The 24,925-nt window shown below is 40.8% G+C and overlaps 1 protein-coding gene across 9 annotated transcripts in view; it reads right to left on the bottom strand.

Moving 5' to 3' along the window:
* Positions 1-24,925, bottom strand: part of FNBP1 (formin binding protein 1) — an 89,695-nt gene that overhangs the window by 56,803 nt on the left and 7,967 nt on the right. For all 9 annotated transcript variants that reach the window (XM_053996369.1, XM_053996370.1, XM_053996378.1 and 6 more), the window contains exon 2: positions 3,259-3,374. In XM_053996369.1, coding sequence (XP_053852344.1) covers positions 3,259-3,374 — 116 coding nt within the window. The remainder of the gene's footprint in view (positions 1-3,258; positions 3,375-24,925) is intronic.

Genomic DNA, 24,925 nt, shown 5'->3' with positions numbered 1-24,925 from the left:
ATGAAAATAAATTTTACAGCACCCTTTGTATGCCATGGGAATGCCTCCTTCCATGCACCAGCTTGAAGGGGAAAGGAAAAACCACAGGGAAAAAAGCACAGAAGGCTACAGTAATAAGGCATTTTCACAGTCAAAACTCCATCTCCCTGCACTGTCACGCTGCCCAATTAATTCTGACACACACAGCAACTGGCTTCCTGTGAATCTTTAAAGGTGCAGAAATGCTACAGAGCTGAGGGGGAAAAAAAAATCCACAGTCTGCTTTCACAGACAAAAACCACTTACCAAGGATTAGCATTCTGGGTTAAACACTTCATTATCTTCTGTGCAATTTGCACAACACACAAATGGAGTCTATATAGTTAGGTTCTCTTTTTTTTTTTCTTTTTTTTTTTCTTTTTTTTTTTTCCTGTTTTCTAAAATCAGATGCAGGGGTTTAACCAGGTACACACAAAAACCCCCACAAGTGCTAGTGAATCCAGAAGTACTGCTGGAGCTCAGCATGGCCTGGTGCAGTGGCACCACCAGCACTGCCCAGGGAACAGTGACAGTGACACCTTCAGTGCTAACAATGATTAGAGAGGGAGCTAACACATAATAAAGATCAGCTCTGGAAAGATTCTGTGCTACTCTGAGCACCCATCTCCACGAGTGTTTCTATTTGCCTTTCACTCTGCACCATTTTTTCTGCCTTTACAGCTTTTCTGCTCCCATATTTCAGCTTGGGTGACAAATGTGAGAAAGATGTCAGACATCAGGGGGTCTGGCTCTCAGATTATCCTGACACCTGAAGCATTTTTTCCAACACATTTTCCTTGAGGCCATCTATCCATCATCACATTAGGCAAGGGTTTTGACACCCTTTGTGATGCTCTGAGTGCAAGGGAAGTGACAAGGACACACCACCTCAGCACTGGGAGCACAGCATCCAGCACATCAGAGTCCCATGGAAGGGAAAATACCTAAAATAAGCATTCTACCACAGTTTCTACATTCCTTCCTGCCAGCCTAGTTTAATGATTTGGTAAATATAATGCAAAACAAGAAAATAACCAAGTCAGATCTGAAGTGGACTCCCAAACCAGGCTAATTGTAAATGGTATGTAGGTCTAACCTAAAATATTAAAATATACATACAAATATACATTTGAAGAAATGAAATGTTTTTAATAAGAAGAAAATTTAATTTCAATAGATGACCAGGCTGAGATGTAGATAGTTAAAGAGGAGTAATAGCTAGTTAGGGAACCCAGGGATGGAACAGAAAATACAAGTTTCACAGAAGGAAATAAATTTCAGCAGCTTTACTTACACTACAAACAAAAATGAGTTGCATCCACAGGAGTACCTGGAGTTAACCTGTCTCTTTTTAATAATATTTTCTGCATGTTATGACATGCAGTGATGTGATGCAGCCCTTTTACACCAAATGGATGTGCTACAGAAAAGGTTTGCACCAGGCTTAAGAACACTTATTAAATAAAAGCAGATGCATGATTTATTTTTCTTTTTTAATGTCCAGCACTGTTTTACCTCAACACCTGACAAGTCTACATTTTTTGTTTTTTTCTTTTATACTTCTAACTTCTTAGATGCCTGCAAGCAGCCCTGTATTTAAGAGCTCCTTGGGGACAGATGTATTTGTCCTCAGACCATAAAAATACAGAGAGGCAGGAAACAAATAGACCGTGGTTTTTTTGGGAAGTCTAGGACAGAATAAGAAATAAAGTTCAGGAATTCATAGTTTCCACATGGTCACAGGTAAAACAATCTTTCACTTTCCTTAACATGTTGTTTGTGTGTTTATCTTAATAATTAAGCTCTTTACACCTGGAATTTGTCATCCTGAATACTCCAGTGAGTCTAGTGCAGGATTGTTCCTAAGACAGGCCAGCTCACCCAGATACTCTGCTGGGCTTTCCCAGTCCAGTCACACTCTCTTTGTTCCAGCTCATTTTGCCTCTGTAATTCAACCTCTGCTCCTCTCCATAGGATGTGAGCAATTTGTTCCTGCACGAGTCATTTTCTATTTCCTGCTTGTCTGTAGCAGAAACCCTGGGGAACCCTCCTGGCATTCCCCTGGGAGAGCACACAACCATCAAGGCAGGGATTTATCTACTACCAGCTCCTCATGAATCACAGGCCATTGTGCATCTCCAACCCACTCAAACACAAGCAAATTCTGGGTGATATATATATATATATTTTTTTTTTTTTAATAGACACTGTGTTAGATACATAGATCAACTGAAACCTCAGATCCCATCTCTTTAAAACCTGGGAAGATGGAAAGAGATCTCAAGATTTATTATCACCATGCAAATAAAAGGTCAGTTTACTGGGGGAATTAGGAATAATTATTGCTGCTTTCCCCTTCCCAGTTAACACCAGCACTTCCAGTTTAGCACTGGTCACTAGTGGCTGCCAACAATGTTGTTCAGCAGGACCCCCCATGTGCTTTACTCCCTTCTAACCCCTGATCACTTCTCAGTTTTTTCTACCTCACTGGGAAAATCAAGGTGATATCCACTCCTGTGACTTCTTAGCACCTCTTCCCCAGGACCTGACCTCAAGGAAGATTTTTTCTGTGTCTGGTTCACACATACTCATCTCTGTCTACAAACAAACCAGACATGGACATGTAGAAAGTACCCAGCAGCAATTATTTGAGATTAATTCACAAAGATCTCTGCTCTGATCAGGAGACACCTTAGAATATTTTAAAACTGTAATTCAAATCTCAGGTTGTAACCTTCTTAACTACATGGGTAAAATTACCAAGGGCTGGGGCTGACTTTCTGACCTGCAGTTCCTCCCCATGCACGTTCAAAAAAGGCCTGTCTTAGTAAAAGAAAACCTAAACTTTGCCTAACAAATGGTCATTATTCCACTGAATTCTTAAACCCTTCAGCATTTTTGCACAGCAGCCCCAATTTCATGGAAAACATTACTGTGCTGTCCTCCAAGCCTGAGCCATTAATCATGCATAAACTGTGAGTAAGCCCTAGTGTGCTGCTCAGGCACCTCAATAACCTCTCCTTTTGCAAAACATGATCACCAGCAGATACAATACAACAGGATCTTAAATTGTATTAAATTAAAAAGTAAATTAACTTTTACTTTCCAATCTCTAAATTAAAGCTATTTTCTAAAAGCCATTATTATAAACAAAATCACCACTGACACAGCAAACTTAGAGTTGATTACAGGCTCTGAAGAGATGCAACTCAAAGTCCAGAATTTTACATATCAACTTACCTAAGCTGCTTTGCATAGCTGAGTTCAATCTCTGTTCTTTCTTTTACAAACTTGATGTACTTTTCCAGAACATCAATACCCCACTGTGTGTGTTTTTCTAAGTTGTCAAACTGGTCCTGCAATGAATCAAAAGGGAAAAAAAAGTTTAGTCTCATTGAGCACAAAGACAACTTAAAATTAATTTACAAAGGGAGTATCACCATACAGAAAGTGTTGTTAATATTTTCCATTACCAGTTAGATACTTTTATAGTGAGACAGGTTTTTAATCAACAGAAATCTGTATTTAACATGAGCCCAATTCAGTAACATTCTTTATTACTCATTTCTGAATCAGTTTCATTCCAGAAATACTGGCAACCCGATTAAATGCCATCTTCTAATAGAAAAACATACTTAAACATAGGATAAGAAATAGATACTGATGACAGTATTTTTACTCTCAAGAACTAATAGAAGTTCCATGAATTTAGGAACTACTCCTAATTAATAATTCTGATTTTCTTGTAAAAATTGTAGATTTAAACTCCAGCTTTGCCAGTGCTATGAATTTAAAATGTTATTCAGAATAGTTAATCTTTTTACAGAGCAGACTTCAATTCCTTTGTAGCCTGTTTTGTTCTAAAACAGATGACACAATGCCCCCCAAAATGACATAAGCTATGTTTTCTGAAAGTTTTTCTGTCCACCTCTGTTTAGCTACAGATACTACTTTGTTCTTCAAATATTGTTGCCCTCCAAAACAGTGACACATGTTTTCAATAAAATCAAGAACATTCCACAAGTCAGTCTGGGATTTGCAAATGCCAAGAGAAATTAAGCAACTCTAAATCCAAATTAATTATCCAAGCCAGTTTATTACTATCTGCAGATTTCAATTATAATCACCTTATTTTTTAAAATTTGGTTATTTCAACAGCACTCAAATTCCACAATCCATTCCACACACCTTTGCAGAAGTTACTGTTTCTACAATACTTGAAATCTAATTTTTAAACTGTAATACATTGAATACTTATTCTGACAGACATACACTGTAAAATAAACAAGGGCTTTAATATCAGCCTAACTTATTTGGCATCAGGTTCCATTATGGTTTACAAGAAAAATAGAGAATAAGTTTGTACAATCTACAAATTAGATTGACCATGTTTTCCAAAAAACTGCACACAGCACTGGATTTGGGTGGGATGCTGAGCTGCCACTACCAAAGATTCTGACACAAGTGATGCTTCTCTGCAAAAGTTTGCAGAGCTGTCACTGAGATACAAAAGCCAGACAAGACCACTCCCTTTAGACAGAGCAGAAAAATAACTGAAAGCTACAACAAAGCCTGGTTTGTGAATATGTTGCTTTTATCAAATACCACTTTCTGCTCTGTAGCACATCTGGCTGTGACACTGAGTTACACTGGTGGCAGGAGGGACTCTGCCAGCCTTGAACACAATCATGTACACAGGAGCTAATAAAGAAAATAAACCTGCTAATAAAGCTGCTTGACTGTAATATGAAAGGGAGAAATAGGAACCATGTTAAGAAGACAAAATCTGCAAAACACCACGAAGAAGGGAGTTAAATCAGCAGGTAAGACTCGTGGAATAGGACACACAGGGTGTGTGCATTGCTCAGCTTTAGCATCAGGCACTATTTCAAACCAAGTCAGCCAAACCAGACTAGGTTTCAACTTATGGCAGTTTTAGTCAATTAAAGAGGCACTGGGGGCAGAACAGCAAAAAGGTAATGGTATAAAGTTACAAAAATACTAAAGAACCTCTAAGTGCTCCAGGACTAAGTGCTCCAGAAACTACGAGAAAGTGTTTAAGCGCAACTGAAGTAAAAAACTCAAACTACACAAAATAAAAGCCTTACTTCCAGCAATATAAATCACCCTTGAACCAGTGTAGCATCACTCACTCAGAAAGAGGATGTGTGCATTCTGCAGAAAGGGAATGCACGGACTAAAACCGTCCATGTTTGCGTATATACAAATCTCGATTTCAGACACCTTCACGACAGGGGAGAAGGCAAAATCAGGGGTGACAATGGTCCTCCTCCTGCCAGAGGGCTCAGCTCAGCCTGGAGTCTGATGCCAGCATAGAGAAGCACCTTCTGCTCTGCTTCAAATATACAACCTCTCCATCTCTGGGATTATTCTGGAATCAGGAGGGTAATGCAAACATGGCCTTTTTAAGGTTTCTGATAAAGAGGTCTTCTAGCTCTCCCACACCCTACTCTTCCATAATTTACATTATTTAACATAAACACATGCAGATAAAATAAATACCCCATGGGGAAGTCCATTAGTCACAAGTTTACATGGATTCACACACTCCTGATTTAGAGAAGGGAAATCTCGGGCAGGGAAATTCATCCTGTAATCCCTGTAAGCAAATTTAACCATCTTTATCAGATCATATTTGTACCAAGAAACTAGCTTATTATCCTATTGTGACCCCATACAAAGAGGAAAGGTCAAAGTTTCCCCGAGGAAAGAATGCCTTTCAAGGAGATCCTGCCCTTCAAGGTAATGCAGATTCCCACACAGAGCAGGTTCACCCTGAAAAGGCAACCCTGGTGGTGGCTTGTCCAAACCTCCCACCATCATCCCACCCTGAATCAATTCTCAGAGCATCATTTAGATCAGAGTTTGAATAAAAGCCCAGAAATGGCTCCAGGTAGCTGCCTCAGCGTGGGCTGGCATCCCACAGAGGGACCTGCTGGACTGTTTCTAAGGTCTCACTAGGCCAAGCTCGGTGAAACAAAACTCCCTGAGGAGCAGTGTAAGAGGAGCACATGGCGGTGCAGCTGTTGGACAGATCAACCAGGGGAAGATGCTGAATTTCTATTTATAAAGTGAGATGAGGCACTTGCCCTGTGCCAAGCTCTAGGCAGAACTACCTCAAAAGTACAAGCACTGACCTCCACTATCAAAGAGAGACAAGGGGAAGTTTAATTCTCTGCAGATTTGGTAAAGAGAAGAGTTTCTGTTCTTTTCTGGGCATGGAACAGTGCTGGCCCAAGTGCCATTTCACTCAGCAGCCAACGCCCCACAGCAGCGTGTTACACTGGGGTCATGCATTCCATTGTCCCTTCCCTTTGCCGAGTGCCTTGAGGATGAAAAAAAGTCAGTAAAATTGGCAACACCATCACTGGCTGAGCATGAGATTCCAAAGGAAGGGCAGTGCAGGCAGAGGGACATGACACAGATTGTCCTCCTCCTTCCATGCACCTGGAAGGACACTGAAGGCAGGCAAAGGCTCTGAGTTAATGAATCAAGGGATGACAGAGGACACAAAATGTTTTGATGGTACAGCATAACCTTCAATTCATGGAATCCCAAAGTCCAGGGATACATGTAATCAATGCAAAATAGGACTTCTGAAGAAGAGATTTTTGAGAGCAGTTAACAATAACATACCTTCAAATAATCAATATTGAAAACACTTTTTAGAAATTTATTTATTTTCCTCAAAGTTCATTACAGAAGTGCATTATCAATAGGAATCTAGAGTTAAAAATCTCCCATCTATTATTCTGGAGTCTAAGGAGAACAACACATGTTTTCAGCACAAAGTGCACCAGCCCTGGCAGAGATGGTTTAGCAGGTGAACTGTGCCACTGCAGCTCTGCAGGTTCAGTCATCAGCTGCAAGAGGGCTCAAGTGTCCCATGAGATGCTGTTTCAGCTTTCAGTTTCAATACACAGACTCTCTGTTCGTTTTTGCAGCATCCTCACCCTTCCAGTCAGGGAGAACATTAGGAAACAATAAACTCCACAGGGCTTTAGCATTCAAGAAAACAAGGCAAGAAATATGATGCAATGTTCAGTAAGAATGCTCCCACTTCGCCACAGTGAGGGAGAAACAAAAGGTCACACCACACCTGTTTTCCCAGAAAAAGAACCATCAAAACATTTTCTAGAAGAATTCACTACTTTCCTCTGGCTCAGAGACTGGTTCACACCTAAGAATGTTCTTTGAGCAGAAATACTGCACTGACAGTCAGCTGTCTATCACAGTATGCTCCCACCACAGGCTTCATGTTAATACGTCCTTCCAACCTGCCAAATCTCATCTTCTCCCAGTTTCAAGTGCCTGTGTTTATTGTGGTACCCAGTTTCAAGTGCCTGTGTTTATGGTGGTATCAGCTTTCTAAAAAGAATAGATTTCTAATTGCCCGTCACAATATGCATGTAATTAAACAACTTGTGGAACTGTAACTTACCCCCTTCATCAGATTCCACCTGCTTCCCAAAGCCAGCAAGCTGTGCCACTACAAACACTCCCCCAGGTGATGGAGGAGCTGGAATTCAGGAGCTGCTCCACCTGACTCAGGTGGGAAAGCAGAACCCCTGCTGCTTAAAAAAAACCTGTTCAGAGCTTAACATATTCTTGAACACGCAGACAAAAAATTGAAACTCGGAAGAGGGAAGTAGAACTTTAGTCATTAACTTGAACAGGAATTTGACATCCAAGTACCCAGAATGCTTTGAATATTTTAACCCTAAGGCAAAGTGTGTTTCTAAATTCATTTTCCAACTTCATTTCTGTTCCCATTAATTCTCTCTCGGTGCTTTTACCGCTGCCCAAATAACCTCCCATCCATGCATTCTTTCTGAAATTTGGTTGCATGCTTGTTACCCTGACAATGCTTAAAATGGAAATAGTGCTGCCCATTTGCTTTGCTTCATTTGAGTGGTTACTTTAAGCTGTCAAATCCCCTTCACTTCTCAACTGCCCTCCTGAAGTCACATTCCCCAGCTATGTGAAGTATTTTGGGAAGAGGAAAGTTAGCCATTAAGGGAAAAAAAAAAAAAAAAAAAAGAGAAAGAAAAACCTTCTTCCCATTTCTTGGCCATATAACATGGAGTACAACCAATTATTGAGCAATAAAGTGTTATTCATGAGGTTTTTGAAGATCAGCTCAGTGAGATATTCCTTCCTCTTTCTAGAAGGCTTCCATCTATTGCAAAATAGTTCAACACACGGCATTCAGACCCAATGATGGACCTTCACTTGCCACCAAGAGGCTCTTCAGCCTTAACACTGACTGAAAAAAAGGGCATGTCCTCACTTTTCTCTTGAGCTGCAGCGTCGGTCTCTCTGCAGCCAGACTCGCTCACCCTGCCCAGTTCCAACACACAGCCAGGCCAGAGAACTGGGGTTTCTACTTGGTTTCAACTGTGAACAAAACTTTAGATTCTAGGAGAATTTACCGATTAATTCTGCAATTTAAATCTTCCTGTCAAACCTGCCCAGAGTAGACTGAGCTGGCAGTGTTTACTGTACCAGTATCCAGGCTAAACTGTCACTGTCACCCTTTCTGCTGCTGTCAGGGGTGACAGTACAGAAGCGTGAAATTAAGAATGGTAACACAGAAGAAATAATGAAGAAAGACTGTGATGAAAATTCAGATCCTAATAGCAAATGAAAAGCCTTTATTTTTAGCATATGCCTCCTGTAATTCTCATGCAGCAATACAATAAAAGACTCATTATTCTTGAATATTAAGAACATTTGAAGACTTTCTACTACCTCATTCCCCAGTAAGTTTGATTCTGTTTCCTCACAAGATTATTTGTTTACATACTGTCATTAATAACAAAAATAGTAGTAGGGGAATTAATAGCTAATTTTTACCTCTGATCATAACTTCTCCTCCCATATCTTTTTTTTTTTAAACACTCTCATTCACTTTCATAGGCAAAAAGGAATTAAAGTGAAGATCAAGAATACATTACAGTGTTCAATTTCTAAATTACTTTTTTAGATTCCATGGTTTAACGACTTCAAATTATAAAAATAATTAACGAGATGATGAGCCCTTCACAGGCTCGGCTGAGTCCCATATGGCACTCCAGTGCTGGCAGAATACACGGGAATTCAGATCACAGATCCTCAGAGACCTACAATAAAGCTATATGCAAATCTTAACAGTCTCCAGGCAAATTAATAATGAAAGAAAATGCATAAAATACAGGCTACCACTGCAAGAGCCTTCCAGAAAACAGAGATGAGTAGAAAATACCAAAGCAATTCAGCATCTGTTGACTCAGCCAGTACTGATGAGGATCAGCTTCCCACACAAAACTTGTCAGCAAGTCAGTGAAACCCTAAGTTAATGACACTAAACAAATATCCCCGGTTATATATGGAACACAGGACACCAACCTTTCCCTTCCTGCAGCAGAGACAAGGAGCACTCACAGCAGCATGGAGCACAGAGGGATGGGGCAGGGACACCATCTCTGCCAGGTTTACACTCACACGATGCTGTGGCTTCACTGGTTGTTTTCTGAGTGAACCTTCCATTGCCCCACACATCCGGTTCTTGGTAACAAAGCTATTTATGATCATGTGCATTTGTCATGCAGATCACCTCTTCAGCCACACATGCTTAATTTCATTTTACCCTTCAAGTATTAAATAAATTCCTCTCAACCTTTTCACCAGGATGCCTAAACAGGCATGATTTCTGCTTGAGTTGAATAATAAATAGCCCAGAGAAAAAAAGTCATCTTACTTGCCCATCTCCATCTTCCTTTCATTGCCATCCCCTAAACACATTTTTCCATAAAGCCCTCAAGGTTAACTATGCTATCTCTTCCATTCACCTGGTAACTTGATCTAGCTAGGAGACCACAAAAAGAAATATAAGATTCTTTGCTGCATCATTAGGAAACTGAATGTATTTCAAACCTGTGTGAAGGGGAATTGACAGAAAGCAAACGTGGAAACAAACTATGTTTTAGGTTGAAATACCTTTTATGTTGCTAGATAAACTCACCTCTACTGCGCTACCTGTTTCAATAGATATTATGAATAAAGCAGTTTTTGGGCCATATTTCAGCCTTGAAATGCTTAACCTCCTTCAGCATTTTGCTGAAGCTGGAAAGCCAAATAAGTTCTAATATTTACGCCAATTTTAATTTGGGTAGAAAATAACATTGTCCCAGTATAATAGCAAGGCCCTTTGCACAGCCTTGTAATTTTGTTTCTGACACCAACCACACTCACCCCCACCCAAAAAACCACCTTCCACAAACTCAAGAGTGACCCTTCCTGCTAATTAATCTGGGGTGCTGTCCCACAGGCAGGTTTTGGCCATACTTTAACCCTACCCGGATAAAAACCTGACTTAATTCAAACAAGAAGCACTTCTGAGAAAAACCATGAGCAGCTGGCACAAAGGCCAGCACCTGGAGAGCAACATGAATATTCCAGCTGCTCTGAGGCATGGCCAGTCCTGGGAGCACAACCAGATCAGCAGGGCTGACAGGGAACCAATTTGATTGCAACATCTCACTAAAAGATCCACCTACAGCAGAGCTGCACAGGAACATCCCCACTCGTGAAAGAGGCGAGCTTTGACCTGGTGAAGGTTCAACCTCTTTGTAGAGAAGGTGATCAACACCAGACTAAAACAGCACTGGGTTAGAGCCCATGGCAGTGAACAGCAAAGCCAACACCAAGCTCCCAAAGCAGGGCTGGGAGGGAGAGTGGCTCTCTGGGCAGCAACAGGTCGGCAAGAGGCCACCTGTGCCTGCTGGAGAGGTCACTGGGAGTACAGCCACGCTCCCGCCGTGGTGACCCACTTTAACAAACACCTATTATGGAAGCCTTGCAAAAGCCAGCACGTGGTTCACGGGCAGAAGCACAACCGATGTCATTGACTGCCAAGGCATTCACACACACACTCTCAGTGCCTACAACGTCTCGTTCTCTCTGCTGACAGCTCAAACTGTGAAGTGAAACTGCTCCTTTTGCAGCAGCCAGAAGGTTCTGAGTCAGAGGCCACGGAAGCAGTGGAGCTCCAGGAGCAGGTGATCCTACAAGAAACCTCCTGGTCCTGCTCCCAAGGGCTGCTCTTGCCACTGCAGCAAAGAGCCTCCCTCACCAGAGCCCCAAACCCTCCACCACCCTCCCCATCCTGGGGTCAAACCAAGCCTCCTCCTCCTCCCCCTACGCCTTCGTATCCTGCAAAGGATGTGGTAAAGCAGAACTTGTAGTCCCTTCCATAGCAACAGGGCAAGTAACTGTGCTAACACAGCAGCCAGGAAGGAAGGTGAGAGGGGATGTACCATCTGAGAGAGGATGTGGTTGCTGGTACTGCAGCAGCTCAGAAAGATGCTGAAAGAGGAAAGATAACAGAGAGGAGTGATTAATTCTGGGGAGGAAGGCAGGAGGATGTGATCAGTTCAGCTGCAGCAGGACAGAGCTGATGAGCAGCAGGTGATTAAGAGAAACAGCAACTGAGCCAATTAGTGGACAGTGAGGGACAAATAAGACTACCCTTCGTTTTTTCTGGAACAAGGCAGTTTTTGATGGTAAATTATTTAGGTTACATGTCCTAGACTGCGTGGACAGAAGTGTATCCATCATGGAGCATTAGGTGCTATTTTGGTTTTATTCAAACAGGTACCTAAAAAGGCCACAGTGAGGCATCACGTGCTGTTATCAGTGGGAGATCCTTCTAAAGATAATGTTGCATCTCTTGAAAAAGGAAATGTGCTTCTTAGAGGTGTCACAGTTTCATGCTCTTGAAAATGAATTTTATAGCTCTCTTTGAATAAGGAAAAGGCAAGGCTCAAAAATCACCATTTCAATGTCCAAGGACACTTTTCATAGATGGCCACGATGCAGCAGAGATTCATTTCCTTCAAATAAATTTATACACTTTGAGGTTTGAGGCACTGCATGACTTTGCCACAATGAGAACCATCTGTCACCAGCAGCCCATTCAGAAAGGAACACTTCTTTTCAAACCTACAATTCTGCTTATAAAACACACTCAAGAAACCCCAGAACAAGACACAGTTTTGTTTCAAAATACATTATAATGTGCAAATTACAACCCAGGATGTAAGAAAGCTCTTAAGGAACAAGATAATAAGAGAGAAACTTCAACTAATGCCAGATGTTAAGTTGGACTATTTTTATTGAAGGACTGAGTGCATTTCAACCTTTTCATGCACTTGTTCAGTTATTTAAATTGGAGACAAACATGCACATGCTACTTCTTTTGGTGATTCTAGTGCAATTCAAGTGATCTAAGTGAACTTGTTTGTACTAGGTATGAGGATAAACAGCAGAATCCAGACTTTAAAATCCAGACTCATTAGCTAAGCAAAGGTTCATAACTACTAAAATCTACTGGGGCCACAGAGATGATGCATCTCTACCATTAGAATTAATTATACCCACAAATCTCATTAAAAAAAAAAAACAAACAAGAAACAAAGAAACAAAACAAAGCAATGCTAGCCTCCTCCTTCTGCTCATCCTGGGGGAACAGGAATGGGATAAAGATTTGGTTTTTGCTGACAGTATCCAGAGCTGCAGCCTGAAAGCTGCAAAGACCCACAGGGATTCACTGTTCCGTGCACTATAAACAAGAACTTTGAAAATGAGCAGATCCTCCTGGTTTGTGGGGCTCTGCTGCTAGGAGGGTATAAATCATGAGCTGCAGCAGAGCTCCAGATCCGAGCTGCCTCCCCCAGGAGTTGCAGCATGGTAACAATGCTAAATATACGCTGCTGTTGTTCCAGGAAGGTTTTTCAGTTGTCAAATGTTGCAACTTTTCACTGCTCCCCAGCACCATCCCACTTCCCTGATTTAATACACACCCATTCGTTTCTTCTGAAATTATTTGAACAAATGCAATTTTAGAACTAATTCCCAGCAAATCTTTCACTGTCTGGCCACATCTTGGATTAACTGTTGACTGATTTTCATCCTCTTTTTTTTCCCCAGTCTGCAAAGCTCTCCCTTAATAATACCAGCTGTTAAAACAAAGATCAACAAGAGCTCTTGCCCACGGTTTCCCCTTTGGGCAGCTGTGTACTGATTATTAAAAATGAGCCATAGAGGGTTCCTGCTTATTGCATGGCATGGATAACTACAATAGAAAGCCAAACAGGCCTGCTGATCCATTTAAAAGAATACACACAAAATAGACAATTCTGCTCTCTTATCCAAAACCATACTGAATCACAACAGCAGAATCTTATCCACAAGAACAATACTTCAAACTGTACCAGTCTGTGGGAATGTTTTTTCTTTGGAAATTAGCTTTTTGCCCAACTTCACCACAAACCAATGCCATACTGGTTTCATCATGTAAAATACCCAAGTTGTTTTATGCATCCTCAAAGTCAAAATTTATTCATTAGTATCAAACATTTTTGAATGATTCAGCTCTGAGCACACAGTTGGAGTTTAGGAAAGGGGTTTGGGGGGATTAATTTGATTTTTTTTAATATCACCACTTAAAAACAATCAGTAACATTATTACAGTTTGCAAATAAAAGTCCTTGGTCTCCCTCTATCAAAATTAGCCCAAAAAGATAAGTTAAAAAAACAGCAAAGGTCTTGTCAGGTATGCCTGGTATTCTCAACAGCAAAACTTCTAATCTCCACTAAATAAATCCCCTGGTGGGTGTAGAACTGAGCCCGTGGGCAAAGCTCTTTTCCACACACGTTAATGCAAAGATGTATTTATTCACTAAACACAACAGCCTTTACTCCTGATACTCCTTTTCACCTCCTCCCCTGGCTGTGAAGCCAGAACTGACCAAACCCCAGTGCAGGCACCATGTCCTTCCAGGATGTTTATGCAGACACTCAGAAAAGAAAAATGCTGTAAAAATCACTAATTCTCCTTAGCTTGAGGCTGACTCCTGGAATCCCTGGAGCAATGGCAATAACTAGGGTTAAAAAAATAAGCTCCCCCACTTCAGAGTGTTCTAAACCCTTCCTAAAGTTCAAAAGAAAATTAAAGATCTGAACTGTTTCCTCCTCTCATTTCCAAATTAAATGGAACAAACTGCTGAAAAACTTTGTAGATGGGGTTCAAAAAGCATTTAATACCTCAAATACCATGATATGACAAATACAATCCTAGATTTTTCAAGAGCCACTTCACATTCAAGACCAAATAAGATTATTGCTATGCCTGAAGTATGTCTCTCTGCCATTGCATTCCATTTTTAACCTAGAAATTAGATTAGGTGCTTCCACCGTGACCAAGAAATAGTGAAGTTTCCAGAACAGGAAGTTTATCAGAGATATATGCAACTCAGAAATCTAATACAATGGATAGAACAACAATGTCAGAGTGTATAACATTTAAAAGGTCTGCAAACAACAAAGTTAGTTGCTTCAAAATATGCTAACAAACATATTCAAAGTGCATTTCATAATTCAGAATTATCTATATCTGAATTATCCACTCTGTGGAGTGGACTCAAGCTACACTGGCAAAAAATGAATAAATTATGGAACTAGGCCAGAAATATAAGCAAAGAGCCAAAAGAAAGCTGTGGAGATTCTATGCCTTAAATCCATCTGTTAGGGTTTCTCACACAGTTTTATTACAATAAAACCTGGCCCTTCATGTAGCTGTAAAAATGAGAACCAAGACAGTCCTCTAACATCCTGTCACGTATTTTTCTTTTACCCAATACCTTTCTCCTCTCAGTTTTTCACTGATAAAGATTCAGGGAAGAGCTTAACCCCAGCTGCATCTGCACTCTGCAATGTCCTAGAGTCGGGCCTTTTACCTCAGTTTTGAAAAAAACATTGTTTCAGTCTGATCCCATTTGCATAAAATATTCAGACTTCAAGCTGATCCTTGCCATGCTTCTCCTCATCTACAAAAGACAACATCACCCTTACAGCCATAGAATTACCAAGCTAAAATATGGTCAGACCAAAACTAATGTGGCAGCTCTACACATCTTGCTAAGATTGGAAGCATCCACCTGTGCTTCAAAGCATGAATTGCTACTGATAATAATTCTTCAATTACTTCAGTCTCTTATCCTTTGGAGGAAGAGAGCATATCTTTCTATTCTCACATGCTCACTTCTGTGACATTTCTATGAAGTTTATCCTCGGGTAACAGCTCCCATTAACTACAGTGTGAGCTTGTGTTACATCAAAGTTTAAATCTGAGGAAAAGTAATCGCATTTCCTTTAACTGAATAATCACTGTACAAAGCCTCTCAAAGTCCACTGGGTCTCCCCCTTCTCCCAACAGAAGCTTCTCTCAGCTCTCAGTACTAAGACTGCAGCAAAACTAAATGAATGCATCAAAGTAGGTGGAATAACAAGGGGGAAACATCGTGCAAAATGCTGACCCACCAGAAGGATACAAAGCATTTGTTCAGTGGTGACAATGAATAATTTAATCTGAGGCAAATTACCAAACAAACATCAATTAAATTACATGCTAGACTACAAGAGAAAGTTCTCCCACACACATTTCAGGTTTGCAGAGTCAATAGAGCAGCACAATGCACCCAGAATTGTGACAGAGTCATTCGGGCTGCTCACTCAGGGATGCTTGACATTCTCCACAGTACAGATGACAATTGCAAGAATCTAAAGAGAGAGGTAAATTTAACTCCATCACACTAAACAAACATTCACACAAGAAGAATAAAAAGACCACGTGTCACCCAGCCTTGTAAAAAGTAAGGAATCAGAGTTCCCTACCCCATAAATGAAATATGCAGGAGTTTACAGCACAATTGTCTCTACCACCCATCAATTTTAAGTGCCCAAGCACCTGACCAGAGAGCATTTGAAGCAAGTTGTAGCAGCAGCAAAGACTCCCCAGTCTAACAGCAGCCTCGTTGTGCTGAGTGCTGCCTTTACTCCAACAGCTCCAGCCCTGGGCCCGGCTCTCAGAAATCAGAGACACGTGGGGAACCACAGCGCGGCGGTTTGCTGCCTGTGCCACAAGGATGCTGCAGGATGGCCACGCTCCCAGCCCCAGCAGACAAAGCTCAAGTTCACTCTGCTGACCATGCTGTGCCAGCCAAGACAACCTAAAATTACAGTTTCTAGAAAGTAGGGCAGCTACAGACTGCCCAAACCTTTCGGTCTGGCTCCCTGCACAGCCTCCAGCCTCTCAAAGAAAAACAGTCAGAACATTTTATGGAAATAAATCAACAATTACAGTTTCTTTTGACCAATATGGTTTGGAAACCTAAGCATTAGGAATAAATGACATTTTGCCATCCTGAGCTAGAAGAGCAACATCCTTTGATCCTTTAAGTAAGGACTGCTCCCCTCAGCAAGGATATTCTGCTCCTAAGCTGGATAGGCAAGTCTAGCTGAGCAAAAGGGGTAATCCAGTTTTCTTGTGACAACAATCTCATTTCCTTAGGTTCCAAAAACACATGTGAATATTTTATAACTCATGCTATAACAATGATGATACTATGATACAGATTTCAAGCTTTCATTGCACTTGAAGAAATAAAGATCTTTACAATTCTAATGGAAATTACATAAGTAAACAGCCTCCTATTAATACAGTTTTCAGACAAGGTTGTGAAGAAAATCACTACCCAATTTAAAGCAGTGCTTATTGGAGCCAAGATTAAAAACCACACTTGGGTCACACCAGTCTGACCACTTGCCTGTGCTCACCCCATCATCTAGAACTACATATTTGCCTAAATCCAGGAACAGTGAAACAAGGAACAGCATGGAACACTGGATTTTTTAGCTTTCACTAAAATATTTGGTTCATCCTCCAACTAAAATCATCTACTTCAAGACCTTGAAAATTGACTTCTAAAGTTTTAAACATTTAGTAGTTGTTGACAACAATTCATATCCCTCTCCAGCTGCCAGGCAGAATATTGGTTTTGAGGAGGAACGTGTTGTCTCACCAGACAAAGACAAAAAAAAAGGTTTAATGTCATATCAGTTCTACTGTGGCATTTAAATAGTAACTTCAAATACACATAAAATCAAGCTGAGGCTGCATCCAGCCTTATTAAAACCACATTATGTTACAAGCACCATAAAGTCACCCCAGGACATTTACCTAACTGCAAAGGCAAATATTTTTGTAACATAAATCCTACACGTAAAACCATGCAATAAACATATCCAACAGCATCTAGATAAAGGCACTAATAGGAGGCTCATATAATCAGCTATACAGTAAAACCTAGAGCACAATCAAGCTCCAAGACAATTAATACTACCAGGAAAAGCTCTTACTAACTTTCCCAAGGCCAGGACGCACAACCTTTCTGAAGTACAGACCTCCAAATTCTTTATAAAGCTGGTAAGGCTACGGCAAGCAGACAAGAATTTAAAACTTTCTTTTAAGGAGTTTAGAGCCAACAAAGCTCCTGGTATTTTAGTGCCATTGCAGGCTCTTTAACACTGCAGGCATTTAGAAGCACCAGCAAATTAATATGCTGCACCAACTCATTTGGTGAACAATCTCATTCAGATCTTAAGCTGCTTGTCCGGGGTTCTGAATGTGTGAGCAGGCTGAAAAAATCTGAGGCGCCGCAGATATTTCCTGAAAGGGTGCTACAGTTTTTCAAGTGTAAAGCTGCTTGCTGTACTTTGGACTGGTTACTGGGACAGCAATAAAAAGCATTCTTGTGTCTTGAGGGCAAACAAAACCAAGACCACCACACCACATATATCATGATGTGCTTAGTCAAAGGACTAACACAAACCATGGTTAAATGTTATTAAAATCTTTGTCATGGAAAGCTGCTGGTTAAGTTTAGGTCAGTGTGACAACATAGTGTGTATTACAGGAATATTTCTTAATTAATTGGTTTATAAGGACTCTGTAATAGCAAAGTATGCTGCTCACAGAGCACATGGGGTGGAACTTTGTGACTAAAACTTACAGATATGTCATCCTGATTTCCACTCTTCTCACGTTCCTGGAAGATCATGTGGAAGGCTATCACAACACCACCAACAAATAAACACAGGGAATGCTTACATTACAACCTGCTCCTTGTGTTTTCCTATCACAGCAATAACAAACCATGAAGCATCAAAAGAGGATGGCAAGCACAGCACTGCTCTTTTCTGACACTGTTGTGGGAGGAAGTCTAACAAATGCTTGTCATTTCCACAAAGTAATGGATTCCCCAACTCTGGCATAAACAGTGCCCACAAATTGCACACAAATCTGTCACAAATTCACTTATTCACAAGAAGAATGATTCTCCATTTTAACATCAGCAGATGATAACAGCACTAACATCAAACACAGCCAGCTCACAGATAAAAGTGCTGCAAACAGCTTAAGAGCAGACTGACATCTCACAAAAGAACCATAAATTCAGGTCAGCTCATTGCTGTGCTGTTCAGCAGAGGAACATGAAACAATGTGATGTGCACAGTAAGATGTTGGTCACTTGGGCTCACTGTTTCCTGCAGCGAAAGAAAAACTGCAGCTCACGTTCAGTGCAACTTCTGCAAACTTGCTGCAACTGGACAAGCCTGCAAGGTGGAGATCAGGCCACTCCACTCAGGAAACAATCTCCCTTTCTGGTAACATCCACAGGATTCACAGTGCAACAGTCTCCAAAAACACATGAAGCTGATTCCTACATTATTTTTGCGCAGGGCCACATAGGGCACCTCACAATCACATCTGTAAGGAGTAATTCATTCCTCAAATTAAAAGAAAACACACCCATTCCATCCTCCCTTTATCAGGGATGCGTGAATATCACCCCCACACAACTTCAGAAGTCTCGATTTGGGAGGGTTTTAAGCAGATGCCATTAAATATTGATGTTGTATTTCATTTTTTTGCATGACTATTTGAAGAGAATTAATTAGTATATTGAAAAACCTCTTTGAAATGTGGCTGTCAGACATGAATACTTTTCATAACATCCAGGGAACACTGCAATACCCAAAATAAATTGTACTATCAGTTTGCTATATTGCTTCTCAAATCAGAAGATACAATAAAATAGATTCCCACTATTTTTAGGTTGGTCCAAGACTACAGTAACTATTCAATAGTTACAATTTCACAATACAGGAGAACTTCCAGAACAAACAGGAGCACAAGAGAAATTGCCATATTTTACCCAAGACCAGAAGGGTCATGAGATGGGAGAGGCTGAGGATTTCCACATCCTTGAATGTCTTGTGCTCCATCCTTCCAATCTTTCTTGTCTTTAATTCATGTCATATAATTTGCAAGACAGGGACCATCAGTGCCTGGATTGCACAGTGCTGACCCAGCAAAAGGGGGTGGGATCTCCAGCAAAAAATGCTGCCAACAAATCCAAGTTCATGAAACAAGCAAATATTTAAATAAAAAAAAAAACAAAAAAAAAAAAAAAAAAAACAACAACAACAACAACAAAAAAAAAAAAAAACCAAAACAAAACAAAAAAAAAAAACCAAACAAACCAAAACAAGAGGCTTCTGGAACAGTACAATACTTTAAGCACTGCACTTACTAAATAAAAGCAGAAACCCAAGCATTACAAGGATTGACATCTTAAAAATGACACTGAGGCATTCCTCAGAAGTCTTGCTGGATGGACTTCCAAATAATTTATTACTGAAATGAGACAGCACTAGCAATTTACTCAAAAGTGGAAGATATTAAAGGGCAAGTCCTTATTTTTGTGGAAGAAACACCTACCTTTAGATGTTACAGCTCATCAGAGCAAATGAAAACTCATCACCTCTAAACACTTTTTTAAAATTTGCAAATATCTTGCTGTTTTATTACATTGCCAAGTCACCATCAGCAAATCTCTCTCCACTGCTCTGGGTCTCCCAGAATAAGTCATTTCACTGACCTACAGGACCCTTGCTAAATGTGACACTCCTGACATGGCACTCAAGTCTGTGAGAGGTTATCACACTGCTCTTTAGGCAGCATCTTTGGAAACAAATGCTGCAAATTCTAAAGTACATGGTGATAAGATAAATCTTACGGGTAATGCAGGAAAGGCAAAACAAACTGGTTTTGAGAATAAATAATCTACTCATGGGAAGTAAGATGCATGGGGGGCACATGGGAAAATAATGGGATAGTTAAAAAAAAACCTGCCGTGCTGCAGAACATTAGAAAAGTAAAGTTTTTCTTTAGCAGAGGTCAAGACTAAGGTGTAAGGCATCTGCACAACAATGTGTCAGCCTTCCTCTTCTTCCCCTTTCCCTCTTCCTCATATCTATGCTTTGTTTACTTCAGCTCTCATCCATTATAAGGCTGCAGCTCTGCCCGTTGGATTAAAGAGCGCTCAAACACACAAGAAATGCTTTTTGTTAGAAGAACAAACAGGAACCTCCTGTCCAACCTTTGACTTCAATGGGCCTGAGCTACTGATCTTCACACAGCAACTGCAGCTTCTGGGCTCAGTTCCCTGAACGTCTCATGACTCCCCAACCATTTTATCACACAGGGATAGAGCAGTTGCTTGATGAGCAGTTGAATCATTTAAAAAATATGAAAGAGGATACTGACTTGAATCTATGAGATGCTTTATCTGCCAAGCAGGGAAAGCAAGTTTGGCCTCTGAACCAGACTGATTCAGAGAGGAAGAGGAAAACAAATGTGTGTTTATCTACCTACAAAGAAGGCAGGGAAAGAAAGAAAATGTCTCACAAATTGACAAGAACATCCCCTCCCACGGTGAGGACAACGAGGTCACTCAGTGCTCTACAGTTGTTCCAATGACAATGCCTTCCACTTAAAATAGTTTTTGGAAGCTACAACTCTGGTCCAAAGGTTGAATCAAAACTGCTCCCAGCCAAGGAAGGGAAAATAAAGGGTTTGTTTTTCACAAACCCTGAAGTTCAAATCCACCTCTTCACATTTTTGGCTGCTAATTCATGGCCTGAACTGGTAGGCCAAGAAGCACGAGGACCAGTGAAGTTCATGCTATGGGAGAAGATTTGGGCAGAGCATCTCTGAAGCCAGAGGCTCGAGATGACAGCACCTGCCAGTTTCCATCAGGGACATTCAGAATTCACAGACAAATTCTCTGACTAAGAACCACCCTAAAACACTCCAGCTTTCATGAAGTCCTCAGGCCTTATGGATATACTTACAAAGGATTCCAACATTCTGGAAAAATAAAATTACTGCTTACCTGGCTTGGTCTGCAGAGTGAGATGGACCAAGACAAAGTGAGAACTAAGAGCAAGACAGAACATGTCATGTGGGCTCCTCACTTTTGTTTTTTGAGTACTTTTGTACATGAATGACATCCATAACAAGCAGTAAGCACATCTAACAAGGCTACTGACACTTTGTGGTTAGTTCTTGTTTATGAGCATTTACTATACCAACTAAAGCTCAGTGATCAAGTTTCATTGCTCCTCCAAGTTAAAATAAAATTCCAAATAAAACTGAATACAAGCATGACATTTTTATCCTTACAAAATTCACGCAGATTATGGACTCTGCAAATGCACACAAGCAAACACAATCTTAACCTTTTGTAAAATGAAGACATAACACAATATGCATAAGATCCCACATTTCCTCTATAGTGATTGTTGGTTTAAAAGTGGTGTATTTCCTGGCTTTAAGAGGCCTAATTCTACTGATTTGGTATTTGTAACCATATCTAATTTTGGAACAGCTATGGAATACATATACAAAGGAGAGAAAACAAGTTCTAAATGCAGTGCCATGAATAGAGCTGTATAGCTCATTCATCTTTTCTTCCCTAAGAGAATCTGAGCATTAAGCATTGCACCACACAAAGAAAATGTATTATGGTCCCCTTTTTAAGGGTAATTTGTGCCTGTAGCTTTTTTTTCTGTTATTTTTGGGTTCATCTTCTGATTATTTTCAAAATTCTCCTATCCACAAAAGCCTCTTGAAGTGCATTAGGGCTTACACACTAGTCCCAGACTGTTTAATTTAGCCCTAATACCTTGAGGAAGCTTCAGGATGGATTGCTGCTGTTCTGATTAAAGAATCAATCCCACCCCCTGCCAGGAAGGTTGGATGGATGCCTTGCACCCAGAGGGAAATCAGTAGTGCTCCACTGACCAGCACCTCTCAAACACCACATGTGTCAATATACCATGAATGAAACCCCCAAACACTTCATTCTTACATCCTAACTGTAAAAAGTGGGTCTCAATTTCCATTTTGACATTTTTCACTTGTTCAACTCTCCTAGTGTGGATTCTGGCTTTTGATACCTCTGTCACTATTCCATTCATTTCTGTTCCCAGAGATTAACCCACAAGCAAACCACAGAAGACTACACCAAGCCAACAGCAGATTCAAATCAATACAAATGTCCATAATTGTGTGCATGAAACCCATAAATATCATGTAGAATGTCTTCTGACCTCTGTGTGAATGGAGCACACCATTCTGTCATGCTGTTCCCAACCATCGAGTACTTCAACTCAACTGCTAACAGCCAAGTGAAATATTTATATTTGTATTGTTTAGTTCAGAAAAGGTTTTTGTTAGTGGAACAATTCAACACACTCCCTTGACCATTAAATGTTGGCACTGTGTACCTTTCTGTTCAAGACTAAGTATTTTCCAAGCGTGACAACTATGCAGACCCAGTATCCAATGATGCCTAAATTAGGTGCATGTGTTTCAAAACAGCACATTTGCTAGCTAAAATTGTAGTTTTCCAACAATTACAGCTTTCCTATATCAAGATTGTTTCGTGTCAATCATATTGAACCTCTGGAAAATGAGCTTTCAGCAATTTTATACGTAATACAAGTATAAGGATGATACAGACAAGAATCAGAATAGGAACCACAATGAAAAAAAAAAAAAAAACAAAACACCAAAAAAAAAAAACCAGCCAACAAACCAACAGTTTTCCAGAGGAGGAGGTGGTGAGGAGATGCTCACACATACCAGGAATGGGTGCAAGCTCCCACCCCCTCTACCCCCTTCCAGGGTGGTCTCCTGGGCTACTCCAGTGCATCTCAGAAGGACACATGCAGCCACACAGCCAGAGACACTTGATTTTATCTTTAAATAGAGCTGGAACCTAGCTAGCCCCCCCTCTTCCAAAAATAAGGCTGTAAATCCCCAGGGCACTGATTTAGACAGGCACCAAGTCACACATGTCATGTGAGATGCATTCTCACTACCTAAAGGGTTGCCTGGTGCAATTTTGGGTTTCAGGTAAAGCATGCAACCATAATCTGTGATGGGTGCCTTGGTCCTGGGGCTCAGGCTGGCAGTGCTTTGGGAGGATGGAGCCTCTCAGATCAGCTGATGATGGTGACCTTGAGCAAAGCAGTAAAGGAACCCCTAACCAGTATTTCCATCACTGAAACATTTGCTTAGGAGTTGTTTTGCACACCAAAAGCTGAAGCAGAGCTGTGCAGTTTTTCAGCTTTTGCGTGTTAACTCACAAACACATGCCAAAAGCGTCCTGTGCAAAACCCAGATGTTTCACAGCTCCAAAGACTTGTAAGGAAATAAACGCTCTTGACCAGCACAGAACCCTTTCCTCTCACCCTTTATTTTTAGGCTTTTCCAGTGACTACATGAGCAAAAGGATCTCAGACTGTTATGAGAGACAGCCAGGATGGGTGAAAAAATATTTATATAGTGCTCTATTGCAGCTCTCCCTGTTCATCCACTGCCAGTTTTAATTTTACTACAGCAAAACCTGAGTTAAACACTCTTAAAGACAGCCACTCCTGTAAGACCCACATTTGACAGATCAACAGCCCTCAAGAGGGCAAGAAATATTTCTCTTCCCCATTTAACTTTTGAGAAAACACACTTTCATTCACTTCCTGCTCCATGCCAATCATTTTTTTCTTTTTGTAAATACAAGATAAAAGTGCTAAAGCATTTCTCCCTGCCTCAAAGAGTATAATGCAAAGCAAAAAATATTATCTAAACACATTTTCAACTTATTTGCTATAAAATTCCTTCAGGCTTTCTGCACAGAATGAGTGAATGAAAAACAGCAGTGCACACAATTCTGGATGAAGCTTTTATTTGGGGATGTTGTCAAATATTCTTCCACAGTGAGTAAAGATGCAAAATGCAACCACAGAAATCAATGTATATACATTGTAACCAGTATGTCAACTCCACTTAAACACAACACGGAAAAAATACACATAAAATAGCAATACTACAAAGCCAAAAGAGGACTGCTAGGTCTCTGCACTACTTTTCTATTTTACTTCTTATCTAGTCTTCATCCTTTGCTCCTTGCTTATTCCTTCCCCTTGTGCACCCACTATACTTTCTCCTGATCCCATCAAACTCTTGACTTGCCATTCCTAATGCACTAATCCCACTGCACATCCAGTCTGACAGCAAGTCACAATCCCACCTGTCCTGCCCAGAGCCCAGCCCTGCTCTATGTGCTTTTATCCAAGCTGTTTCCTTGTTTTCCTTGTTTAAATTAATTTTCTCCTCCTGAGCTCACTGAGCTCATTTCTGCCGTTTCCTTCGTTCTACTAGTCTTCCTTCACTCACTGTCAGAACTGCCAATTTGAATTATCTCTTCTCAAATGACCCTCTCCATCATCCCTGGCACTTCCATCACAGGAACAATTCCTAGACCGGCAGACCCAACTGTCTGTAACTAGATCCTGGTATGATCTCCAGTCCTCCCTCTCCAGAGTCTCCTGAACCAGGTGGTTTCCTCTCTGACCACACACCTCGCTCACCCCCAGGTGAGTGTAACAAGAACCAGTCCATGAGGACAGAAGAACCGGTTTGCTGCTATAAACAAAGAATAAAAGTGGTCAGAGGGATCTTTACCTTGACTTGGTGCAGCCATGCTTTCCATCCTCCTCTCCCCCTGCTCACTGACCCGTTCTGCTCCCCCATAACAGCCCAGATCCCACCCAGCAGAGCTGTCCTCCAGCCAGCTTCTGCCTCTGTGCCACCGAG

Source organism: Vidua macroura, chromosome 21 (assembly GCF_024509145.1).
Source record: "Vidua macroura isolate BioBank_ID:100142 chromosome 21, ASM2450914v1, whole genome shotgun sequence".
NCBI classification, from domain to species: Eukaryota; Metazoa; Chordata; class Aves; order Passeriformes; family Viduidae; genus Vidua; species Vidua macroura.
Note: the sequence above shows the minus strand (reverse complement) of the source record. Positions and strands in the feature narration are given on the sequence as shown.